The sequence below is a fragment of the Lissotriton vulgaris genome, chromosome 5 (genome assembly GCF_964263255.1).
Source record: "Lissotriton vulgaris chromosome 5, aLisVul1.2, whole genome shotgun sequence".
Lineage (NCBI taxonomy): Eukaryota > Metazoa > Chordata > Amphibia > Caudata > Salamandridae > Lissotriton > Lissotriton vulgaris.
Window position 1 is genome coordinate 1,755,749,957 of NC_141693.1, and position 12,442 is coordinate 1,755,762,398.

General features: G+C 43.9%; 1 protein-coding gene across 1 annotated transcript in view; it reads left to right on the plus strand.

The window, feature by feature from the left end:
- Positions 1-12,442, plus strand: part of ETV4 (ETS variant transcription factor 4) — a 135,733-nt gene that overhangs the window by 69,168 nt on the left and 54,123 nt on the right. The window contains exons 6-8 of the mRNA XM_086924011.1: positions 5,933-6,059; positions 7,326-7,481; positions 8,375-8,622. Coding sequence (XP_086780137.1) covers positions 5,933-6,059; positions 7,326-7,481; positions 8,375-8,622 — 531 coding nt within the window. The remainder of the gene's footprint in view (positions 1-5,932; positions 6,060-7,325; positions 7,482-8,374; positions 8,623-12,442) is intronic.

Genomic DNA, 12,442 nt, shown 5'->3' on the forward strand with positions numbered 1-12,442 from the left:
TTCCCAGAGAAGAAATGCTGGCATTTTGTTCACGTTTTTAAGAAGCTGTAAAGGCCAGGACGATATTTGAAAATAATGTTGGTGCAATACTGCCTGTAGTTATTTTAACATGGCCTCGCTGCCTTTGTTTACTTCCATTTTCAGTCAAAGATCATTAAGGAAGCTATAGAACATATTTTAAAATGCTTTCTACTTATAGTTACTGTTTAAACTATATACTAATAAGTGGAAACAAATACTAGCTTTAGGTCAATTTCCTCTTGCCATACCGGTAAAAAACCGACCAGTTAGCAACCCTGTTTGTTTTCCATCTACGTGCACACGTGGTGCGTACCACTCAGTTCGATGGCCAGGTAACACCTACCTCTGCTTGACTTTCACGCTGTACCGCAAGTTATCATATTGTGCCATAACTGTCTAAACAGTATTTATAGAACCAGACAGGACTCTAGAAAACATCTGGACATTTTAGACATGCATATAATGGGCTTGAAGGGTTTGGCATTCACAAATTGCATCCCTCGTCCGTCCTGCACTGACTCCGCACCATCCCTACCGGCCTTTCAGAGGGAGCATACTGTTGGGAAGATTTCCATCTTTCTTTGTGGGCTGTGCTGTACCCTGCTCCTTGTTTTTAGGAACCCGTTATGCTCTACTCTGCCTTTTACGACCGCTGTCAGCAGCTCACCCACGCTGTGTAATTGGACCCTTGTCTGTAAACAGTGGCTCTTAATTAAGGTCCATGCAAGCAGCGCTTGCACCACGGTTGCATCAGCGTATGCTCAAGTTTACGTGCATCACAGAGCCCCGCGATTGGGCTCAGAGGGATCGGACGCTCAGCCAGCAGACGTGCGTGTGACGTCTGTGCTTACGTAAGGCTAGGCTCCCATACAAGCCCTTGCTTCAATTGCCGACTTGAAAGTGCAGAGGCGGAACCCGGCTCATCAAAAGGGCATTTTTCCTTGCCTGAAATGCTCCACTTCAAACTGGTGGGAGCCATTTTAGGTCTCTCTTGCCTGAATGACCCTGCCAGCGTGCTTCATTCTAGGACTTTAGCTAAGTGGGTTGATCAGCAGACCACACTGCGGAGATCTGTGCAGCCTGAATAACCAAGGTCCACCTAAACCCTTGAGGGTCAGACTTGCCAACGCTGTATTTTTTTGCACAAATGGTGGGAATTTGTTCTTTCTCGTTGAGCATTACGAACAGTTACACCCTTCCCCGGCAGGAAGGCCCACACACCAAATAGTGTTATGAATTGGACTCGAGATATGACAAGGGCAAGTCTGTTGGCCTGTGAGTGCCACCAGTTGCTTCACGGCACCAAATCAGTGACCACGTCCGTGGTGATGCTCGCACACACGAGTGGTGGACACAGTTCCGCTCTAGAGTGATGGCCATTAGCCTGATTTTCTTTCAAGATAATTAGATTTTGAAGATTATTAGATTTTGTTGCATTTCCTATTCTGATCTCTGTGCTTTCAACTGTAGGCTCATTTTTGTAGTTTTTGGGTGGATATGAATGATGGTTTTGGCTCTGTCTTTGAACCTGTGAAATTTCTGAACACTACTCTCCAGCGTTTTGGTGTTACTCTTCAAGTTTACAATATCTCTTTGAAACTGCAGTGTCCTACACCGAGTGAGGCTCAGAGCACATCATTTTCACGATAGCCTCTACCTATATAAAAGACTTGGAACCAGAGTGTGTACGTTTATTTTAGGCTGTTTATTCTAAATATCGGGCACAGATCTAGTTCAGGAACTACACCTTGGCACTAAAAACACTTCAATCTTGAATTGAGGTTTGCAAATGGATATTTCACGTTGCTTTTGCCACCATAAGTAAGATTTTCAGTGTAAGGGCAGTTTTACACCCTCCTCTCAACCCCAGTGACTTTAAGACGGCATCTGAAGTACCCTAACCCCTGTCAGCCCAGGACCTATAAAGTATAGAAAACTCTCGCCACGCCACCTTGCAGCTTGCATAAGGACTAGGCCTCTTCACTGCTAGACTGGTGTGGAGCAGAGACCCTCCATCAGGCCGGCTGCTCAGTGAGAGTGCTGGGGCGGATGTGATGGTGTTTTCACCCAAGTTTCTCTTCCTCCCTTTCAAAGTGGAATTGATCCAGACCTGCTACAGGAGACTCCCTGGGGGCGTTCATGCTGAGGCGTGCTTTAACTCTCTGTTTGCTGCTCCGAGTGGTTCTGTAGGAAAGTAGTGTTTGTGTGCTGCTTGTACATGCTTTATGTGGAAGTGAGGGCTTGTAAGAGAATTCTCTGTTACAAAGTGCAAGATTGGAAAATTGTTCTGCCAGCAAAATCAAAGCCTGTCACTTATCATACCATCTTTGTACAGAAAAGGTGTAACTTACCTCTGTGTGAAATGTTTGTACGGCTTAGTCACATTTTTCCTGCAGTCAGGAGCAGATACACACTATTTTTTCTAAACCGAATTACTGCTGTGGCATTGCATCAATCATAGCTCGTGACCCAACAAATCTGCAACATTTTAATTTCTGTTCTAGAAGTGATGCCTCCTCAATTGTAGTCTGTTACGTATAATTATTTTTGCTTAATGTTCTTAGCACTAGCTACTAATATTTTTAGAGCGATTTTGGAGGCCGCCAGTGGTTCTTCTGCTATTCCTTCTTGCCTCTGACCAGCTTTCTTGATAAATCACTGGAAGACAGATCGTTGTCACAATTATTTTATGGACCTCAAAGCTAACAAACGCTGTGCAAAAAGAATGATCCTGGTGGAAAAAGACCATCAGTTTGTTATTTAACTTGGATTGAAAGTAGTGGTGTGAAACTGACCTGAAGTTCTGCAACATGTGGCAGACAAACATTGATAGTACATATTAATCTGTACTGATGTGGTGGGGATCAGGGTGACTTGTTTATTAAGAGGAAGGTTGCCCTGCGCAAGGACGCGTTTCTGGTTCCTTTATTAGGCAGTCTTTAAGGAAGGGTAATATTCCAGATTCAGAAGGCAGATGTTGAGAAGGTGGCACTATGCAGACGACACTGTATTGTTTTGTAATTTGTTTTCTGTAACCCCACCTGATTCACAGGACTACTTAAGTGCCATTCTTGCGATCAGATGAGGTGTGGGGCAAAATCGATGCTTTCCAACATTGCTGGAGCAGTAAAGGTGTTGTTTGTTTGTAGATATAAGGAAACATTGAACGTCTGCCTAAAGGCAGGGGGTGGATGCTTTTGAGGGTCCACTACCTCTGAACTGCAAAGCTTCACCCATTGTATTGTCAGAGTTAACATTCCCAGTGTTTAGTCTGTTACGTGTAGAGGAGTATGTGAGCACATAGCCAGTTTGCTCTAGCCATTCTCCCCTTGTACATGCTTTAGGGCCAGCACAACTTACCATTTGGTCCTGAATAATCTGACAGTCGGATGTCTTGTGCAACATAAAACTGTGTGCAGCAATGTGCATGCCAAAGCACGTGATAATGCGTTTTTTCATGTGATAAAGTAAGAAAGACTCTCTGATCTTCATGTGAATCTAGCCTCGCACTTTTTACTAGCTATTTTAGCCCTCATTTTTGTCTCCAAAGCTCTATTTTGCATTCTTTTATTATCGCACCACACTGTGGACTTATCTCCCCCTTCCTGCCTTTAGTTACTCCCTCGTGGCTATCACAAAAGTGTTTTTATATATTTCCCTCTGCTGCTAACTGCCTTGATTATGGCATGCTTTTTGCCCCACCTTATTCCTCTTGCTCTTCTACGAAGTGTTGGAGAAATACAAAAAAAAAAAAAAGAAATGTTTGCAATTGCGAGGGTGTTTGGGTGGCAGTTAAGGGGGCAATTAATTTACTTTTCATGACTTCAGGTGTGTGTATAGCAAAGTGCAGGCCATCTGAGGCATCATATCCTACTTTCTACGGCTGATGACAGAAAATCTGTTACAAGTTCTGGGCACTAAGCTAAGCATATTAACGAAATGGTGGCCCTCCCAGTACTTCCCGCTCACCTCCTTCATGAAAGGAACAGGCCACAAGAAGCAATCGTTTCAAATGTAGGTATCTTTAGAGTCACTGGTTAAGGGGCCACGCACCTGCAGGGACCACTGATTACTGGTGGACAAAGCAAAGATGTCAGGCTGGTGGAGACCAAAGCCCTCCAGACCGAGGGGTGTGCAAGGAATGGAGCGCCAAGCCGCCCCACTGGTGCTCCACAAGGCCCGCGTCTTGCCAAAACGCATACTCTCAGTGGCTGCTTCTGCCCAATCACCATCCGTATCCCTTTAGGACAGTGGAACAAACCTTTGCTCCATTTGAGCTAAAACCTTTTTAAGTTGGCAAATTATGCAGCAGATTATAAAATATGCAGTAAATCCATAATCATGTGGAAAACACTGCTGCATTTATACATCCAGTGGCTGTAAACCTACTGAATCACATTAGCACATACTGCAGTTTAGGTGTGAATGTTGCAGAAAGCTAAAATTAGAACATCTTTTGTAAAAATGATGCATTTCTTAAATCGACTACATAATCTATTACAGTTGTGCAATGTCACCGTTTAATATAGTGCTCTGCAGAGCACTGCTGAACTTTCATAAGATTGACAGGCCGCTTCTCGCAGGGAGAGAGTCTAATCACACCCACTCTGATCAGCGTGGTTGTTTGAACTGGTTGTGGTATAAATAGTTGTATTTATTTTTGGTTTGAACCGGTCGAAGTTGCGTTGCTGTTTGAGGTGAAAAGGAGGGGGCGGCTGCCTTTTCTCCTTCGGGATACAACGTAACCATGAGACATGTTGCTGCACGGCCCTTGTGGCAGCGCCTCACCCGGCTCACGATTAGTGTTTTAGTGCCAGGAAGTGCTTAATGAGCATCTGCTTTTTATAAATGACAGGTTTGCGGTAGTTTTTGCAGCTGTGCAAAAAGCGGACCTACACAAACCAAATAGCCTGGCAATTTTGCCTGAATGCTTTTATTTTATTTGTTGTTGTAAACTTTGAGTTGTTTTCGTATTTGCTGTCTAAGGAATTTCCTAAATCCGATCTGACTGGTGATGACCTGGGGTTTCCTGTGTTCCTCGCTTCCCTGGTATGCCTGCTCCTTGGGAACTTATCAGACTTAACTAGTTTGAGGATTATAAATTATACTTTGCCTATTTTAGAAGCTACCCAAAGATATTTATGAATTATTAGTTGGAATCTTTGATACACCAACGGAAATGAATTGGTTAGAATTCCAGTCTACCCCATCACCCTTTCATTCTCTTTTGATATAGTATAGCTGTCTAATGTGTGCCGGTGGTTGCAGGGGGTGACTCCTGGCACCTGTTGTCCAGGTCTTGAGTTGGAAGAGGAGGTAGGAGGTGGATTCGAGACTAGACAGACTATGTATTCTATGTCCCAGACATTCGGGGGTGCTCGCAAAAGGTTTCTAAATAAAACCTTGGGCACTTCCATTTACTTTATTATGTTTTTTTACACCTATTAAGCACTGCTAGTTTGCTACATGAAGTGGCTGTTCGTCATCGCCAACACCACTTTACATTATGGGAAGTAAGGGCATATAAAAAATACTATTGGGTAAACTGCTGGTACTGGCTAATGTGGTATTTTCTTGCAGAAACACTTCACTGGCTCAAACATCTTTGGCCCCTTTATGCGGGTAAATTGAACAATGTTCACCCCCAAGCGAGAGGAATAGCATAGGTCTAGGACTCGCTCGGTTGCAAAACGTATACTGCAAAGCTTTTGTGCTGACCCACACTGGTGCTATCCTGTACTCTCTCTATTGCTCCAGGTCTGTCTAGAATACATACTGTAATGATGGTCAGAGCTGCATTTTTGGGGTATTTTATGTTGAACACATATGTTATAATCCTCTGGTGCTGATGTTACAGGTGTACACTTGACCACATTCTCACACTATGTCCCTTTCCTCTGTCACTTTGCAGTAGCCTTCCACAGTCCTCCGGTTAAAATTAAAAAGGAGCAGCAGAGCACTTGTTCAGACCCAGCGCTGTCCTGCAGCCAGAAGCAGACGTTCCCGTTCCGCAATGGAGAGCAGTGCCTTTACGCCAGGTAGGCTTGCTCCCATCATGCTTTAGTAGTGCGTAAGGGCCTCCTCTAAAATGTGCATGGTCCGGCTTCAGCTTTCTAATTTTCCATGTGATGGGATGTGTAGGAAGGCTTTGGTTAATCAATGTTTTTTTCTAATCAGATTTGAGAATGAAGGCAAGTATCTGTTCCCGGGTGCCTTTCTTGTTTCATGGTGGAGTCTGGGGATGGAGTCTTTAGTGAAACTCAGATTTCACTGGATTTCCCATTCTCTTGTAAACGCATTAGGTTGTGCAATCACTTAGATTAAGAAATGTGGTTTCTCTGGGAGGTCTGTTTATGTACTTACATTTCACATGTGCCATCAAATGGATACACTGTTCTCATTCCTAAGAAAAGACAAATCTTGTGGTTCAAAGTTTTTTGGGGAAGAAACCATGTCGACAGCTGAAATAGATCAGATTACAACACGTTGCCTTTTTACCTATTTACCGTTTGCCTGTTTGCTATGCCATTCCAATCCTTGTAGGCACTTCAGGCGCATCGCTAAACAAACGAGGAGTTGGTGGAGCAAAAAGTGCAGGGAAAGTGCATGGAAGATCCCCATTTCCAAGGGCTTAGAAGGAAACCAATTTGCTCAGAGGAAAAGATGTTTTCCTTGTAGAAAATGCAGTATAGCAAAATACAGTTGAGAGATGTTATGATTATCCAAACCCAACCATGTCCGATATTCTCCAGTATGGATGCCAATCCTTTGGCAAACTAGACAAGAGCTGGTGTAAATCTGCCACTCCTCCTCTGGAGGAGATGCGCTCTAGAGTCTAGGTTGCAGATTTAAAAACCCAAGGACCTGGGTTCTAATCCTGATTGTGACTTTAAACTGGAGGTCCCGATGATCTGCTGTCTGTGAAAGGCCTTCATAGCTGCAGACATCTACATCTCTTACACAAAGCTTCAAAGGAACACCAATAAACCTTCAGATTACATCACTCCCAAGAAACAAATATTATGAAGAGTGGCAAAATGTGGAGCAAACTTTGGTATTGAGACTCAAAAATTTCCATATTTCCAGTGCTTTGTTTAAACATCTGAAAACTTAATTGGAGTTTTCAGGCTACACAAAAAATACATTATTTACCTTTCAGTCACCTTGCTTGCAGCCTATACCCTGTTTAACCTTAAAAAAAAAAGGCATTAATGGTTGTAGAATTTTATCACCTGCTACTTTGGATGTTTTCAAACACTATGCATGTTAGAGACCTTAACTGGTTTGCCTTGAACCTTTTTCAGTGCCTATGATCAATCAAGACAAGTTGGACTTAAGTCGCCAAACCAAGGGGCCCAGATGTCTCCTCTTCAACACTTCTCCAGACAAGACAGAAACTTCATGAGTCCTCAGTCATCCTCCCAACCTATTCCCTCTAGGGGATATCTCATGGAACACAGGTGAGGAACCTAAGTAGAAGGAGATGGGACCTGTAGAAGATGTCTGTGCACGTCCTAGCATGGTGATGTGTAATTGAATCTTTCTTGCTGCATACAGCCAAGATTATAATTAATACTGTAAAACAGTTGAAGCACGAGTGGGGCGTAGTTAAAAAGCAAATGTGGGAACCAGGGGAGGATTTGTTTGTGGGAGCCGAAGAGCTATGCTGGCGCAGCTGAAGACTAGCTTATCAAACTGTGGGATAGATGGCTCTTTTAAGGGACTTGGCCGGATAGGCATTAAGGCTTTGTGTGGCGTCTGCAGAGTGTTGAATTATTAACATGTAACAAAGCACAGTAGAGTTCTGTAATTGATGTAGTCATTGTCAATGCCATGCAAATTCCAGTGCTCTATTTTTGTTTATTTTAAGTAGGTTGGTGGGGGAGACATTTATCTTGGAACTATTTTGGGAGATGCATACACATCTTAGGCTGGAGGGGCAGATTATAAATTGAAATAGGGACTGAATTCTTCATCTGGTTGTTTCAGTTCAGTCATTGCATTTAAGTGGGATCAGGTGTTGGATTTTGAATTGGGACAATTTTACCTTTGGTTTAGTTTACCTCCTAGACGTGCATTGAATGTCCCTACATGTGTTAGATTAGTTAATGGTTGTGTTTATTGCCTGACACTTGCAGCATAGAATGTGTTTGCTAGCTGAGCACCAGTTTTTTTTTACCATATTGTAAGGTGACATACTTAAGTACCCAAGTACTTGTGCTCTTGAGAGTTGAGTTTAACTTTTTAAGTAGCATCCAGCTCTCCTCACCCATGACGAATTTCAGCTTGCTCTACACACAGCCCAGTATTAAACTTATTCTGATTCACTCACCTGTTCTTTGTGCCCGTTCAGCTCCAGATACCAGCAGCCTGTGGAGATGTGTCATTCCTTCCCTTCATCTCAGAGTATGAGCCGGGAGGCTCCCATCACTTACCAGCGACAGATGTCCGAGCCATGCCTGCCTTATTCCCAGCAAGGCTTTAAACGGGAGTACCATGATCCGATGTATGACCAGGCAAACCAGCTAGGTCGTGGTGCCCATCGATACCCGGCCAATGTGGTGATCAAACAGGAGCAGACAGACTATGCATACGACTCTGGTATGATTCTCAGTTCTTTCTTGTAATTATTTCTTCTTCACCTGCCTCATGAGTGTACTGCTTACGTATATTCACTATCCTCTCCTGCTTCTTTTTTTTTTTTTTCTTTCACCTGCAGAATTTCAGATAATTGCTATTTTAGATCATACATGCGATTTCAACTTCTGCATGGCGGTGTGCGAAATTGTTATTACTCTAGCAGAGTCACTAATTATTGTCATAGCATTAGTTTGCAGTTTCCCGCTTTAAAAAAAAAGATTTAGTAGTATGCACATGGTATTTTCTCGTGACTGTTAGTTGGGACCAGTAACTCGCTTGCAAGTGCAAACCTCACTTTTTTGCTCATGAGGGAATCTATATACTAAAACTTGTGAAAGTTACTTGTTTGGAACTTCACGCATTTGTGTGTTTTTTCTTTTTAGTTTTAGTAATAGATCTGACATTTGTGAGGCGAAAGGGCCACCTTTACACACTACTACTTCTAAGCTTTAGTTAGCAGGCATGCTTTTCTCTTGCCAAATTAGAGTTTTATTGTTGCCACTGCCATTTCACCTCCACGCTGTCCTAAGGAATTCTTTTTCCAGTTGTCCCCCATTTTCTCAAACTTTCTGCCCAGATTTCGAAGATCTTTGACCTGGTTCGCTAATGGCGCAAGACACTGGTTCAAGACATTTAACCCTGCCTGATTTAGGAACAGATAGAATCTACCTGTGATGACTTGGTACAAGCAACGACAACCTGTTCTCTCCTGACTTTTATTGCTATCTGCAAGTGGTAGTAGAAATGCACATGACATGGTAATTTGTGCTTTTTGTATTGTACTGAACTCCCTGGTGGCTTAACAGTGTATGGATTATATAGAATGAAAGGTGCATTATCCCACAGTTCACGCTTTGCCTTCACTGGCTCCCAGCACACTCAGGTTTGCAGACACTGCTGCTCAGACACCAGAGGCCTTGAGGCCTAATGGAGGCTAATGCTCAGTAATGCAAGTTATTGTGCATGTTAAGGTATTGACTGCTCGGACTAGTAATGGGGGTCTGAGACGAAGTCGTAAGAGATCTATTTTTAACATACCTTTCTTCATCCGCGCCTGCAGATATTGTGAAACTCTAGGGGCGGCCCATAATATTTCGAGTTTTTCTTGTATGCTGGATGCACGTGTGCATTGGACACGAGTGCACATTAAAGGTTACCTTCTGGCGGTTATTCCGTGCGCCATATCGGACAGAGTGGGTAGAAACATAGATTTGTTCGACTTCACTGCCTTCTTGGAACTTTAACCTAAATGAGCTACGCCTTGGAAGGACTGGTCGGCAGGTGAAGCAAAGGGGCGGCCAGTAGGGCCTGGGCAGAGCTAGTCACATGCCTGGTGGGCTGGTAGAGAGTCAGTTACATGTTGTGTGAGTGACTGCCATCCTCTGAGGCACTCCAGAGTTCCCTGGCTGATCTCCTGCTGGCCGAGTAGCATAGCTCCTAATTACTGCTGATGACGTAGACCTAAACACGCGCTTTGCTACTGAAGCATTTAGGTATAATGGCCTTCAGTGTTTTTCCTCACTGGAATATAACAACATTTGCTTGTCGAATGCTACTTTCCCTGTGAAGTTTTAAATAAGCGGTAAGGGTTCGTCTCGCTAGCTTTCTTTTTTGCGAGGCATCCAGTCATAATGACCCAAGGACCGTACAGAACATGATGTGACAGCAAGAGCCTGAAAGACCTGCATTGAACGGGGCATGGTAGGCGCGAGAAGTCCAGTGGCCTACATAGAACTGTATAATTAGTTTAATACAAATCACACTTACATTTTATTCTGCTTTAGATAAAGAAGCACTTACTATGCCTTTTTTCAAAATTGAAATGTAAACAGATTTCATCTTGTGATGGCAACCGGGCTCATGTCATCTATTTTTCCTTCCGTGGGTGGGTCTGCCATTTTTCTGCCACCGTTGCCTTTTCCCCCTATAATATTTATAAAGCGCATTGTTACTTGGAAATGTGGTGCCCACACCCTGAAGATTACTTTCTACTCTTTCAGTATTTGCCCTCTGTGTGTTTTTCAGGAGAAGTGGCACAGTGGATTCAGGGTAGACTGATATGTAGTTTGAGTTTTTTTTTTATTTTTTTTTATTTTCGTTTTCAGTTTTCAATGTCTTGAACGTGTCCTGTGTATGAGCCTGCAGACTGCGCTTCAACGGCCTGTCACGGCAGATGTTGAATTGGGAAGCTTGGAAACAAGCGTTAGTCATTGTATGTAAACGAAACGGTCAGCTGTGGTTTCACATCCGAAAAAGTAACCACTTTTCTTTTTATATGATTTTCCATGAACAAGGCAATTCCACCTAGCAAAGAACAGCTCACCGAGTAACGCCCTCCTTCCAGAGTGTCGCATCGTGTCCATCTGTGATTATGGGATTGCTTGGAATTGAAATATACAATTGCTGGTACCTGCTGTCCCAGGGACTCCGCTACTGGGAAATGCTGGCACCCTTTCTTTCAAATTATGAAGTCCAGGTACTCTACCTGAGAGGACCTGCACATTTCGTAAGACATAGGCGGTATCACAAAAATACTAAACTCATTTCTTTTTAAACCAGACTTAAATGTTTAAGATTTGAACTGCTAAAAGGCCAAATGAACCTTAATTTACCATCTTGGAACAGCATTTACAGCCGCAGTCCGTGCAGGTAACAGCGGTGGGGACGCCGGGTAAAGGGGGGGGGGGGTGGCTTCGAGGGACGATGCCAAGGGGAAACTTAAACAATTAATTTACCCTCGGCATCATCCCTCGAAATCCCCCCCCCCCCCCCCTTACACGGAAGTGTGGCTCAGGGGTTAGAGGCGGCAGACCCGGAAGCTGAGATCGGCCCTGGACCAGGGTGCAATTCCCCGCCTCGGCGGGTCTTGGGCTAAAAATTCCACGGTCTCGATAATTCTCGCTCCGGTGGCTTCTCGACTCACGGGTTCACGCTCTGCGACTCTGGGCAATAGCTTGCTTAATCTCCACAACGGCCCCTCGCGGCGGGATGCCTGGCTTTCACCTTGTGGATAACCTGCCGGGGCCTCTCACAGGGGAATACCAGGACGGGTTCCCTAAGCAAGCGCCAGGATGCCCTTTGGGTGACAGGTTGCGCTATATAAGTATACCTACATTTACATTTACATTTAAGGGGAATACCAGGACGGGTTCCCTAAGCAAGCGCCAGGATGCCCTTTGGGTGACAGGTTGCGCTATATAAGTATACCTACATTTACATTTACATTTACCTGCACACCCCGCAGCTGATTATTGGTGCTGATACATGGAACTCACTCCCCACTCACCTTCGCCTTACCCAGAACCACCTAGCATTCAGAAAGCAACTTAAAACATGGATATTTGACAAGTAATCCTCCTCCCCTCCCTAAGCGCCTTGAGACCCTATGGGTATGTAGTGCGCTATATAAATTCTTTGACTTGACTTGACTAAACCCCTCCAACCCCCCCCCCCCCCCCCCCCCCCCATCATTTTTGTTTGGCCACGACCCAACCTCACTAAATATTTTATCTTCAATCCTTGTTGAAAAGATTATTGTTTTAACTGTTATTTGTAACACCTGGGTGTTACAAACATGTAGTCTATTAGTAGTATGTAGTCATATTATTTTGAGAAATGCTCTTACACCTTGTGGGCTGGGTCTCGCTATAAAAACCTTAACCAAGTATAAAGCGCGGTTCTAGGTACATTGAGAAGAACAGGCTACTTAAATAAACTCAGATGGCTTCCGGCTCCTCTGGAAGCAAACTAGACGGGAGAAGTGCAGATGGACTTTGTAGAA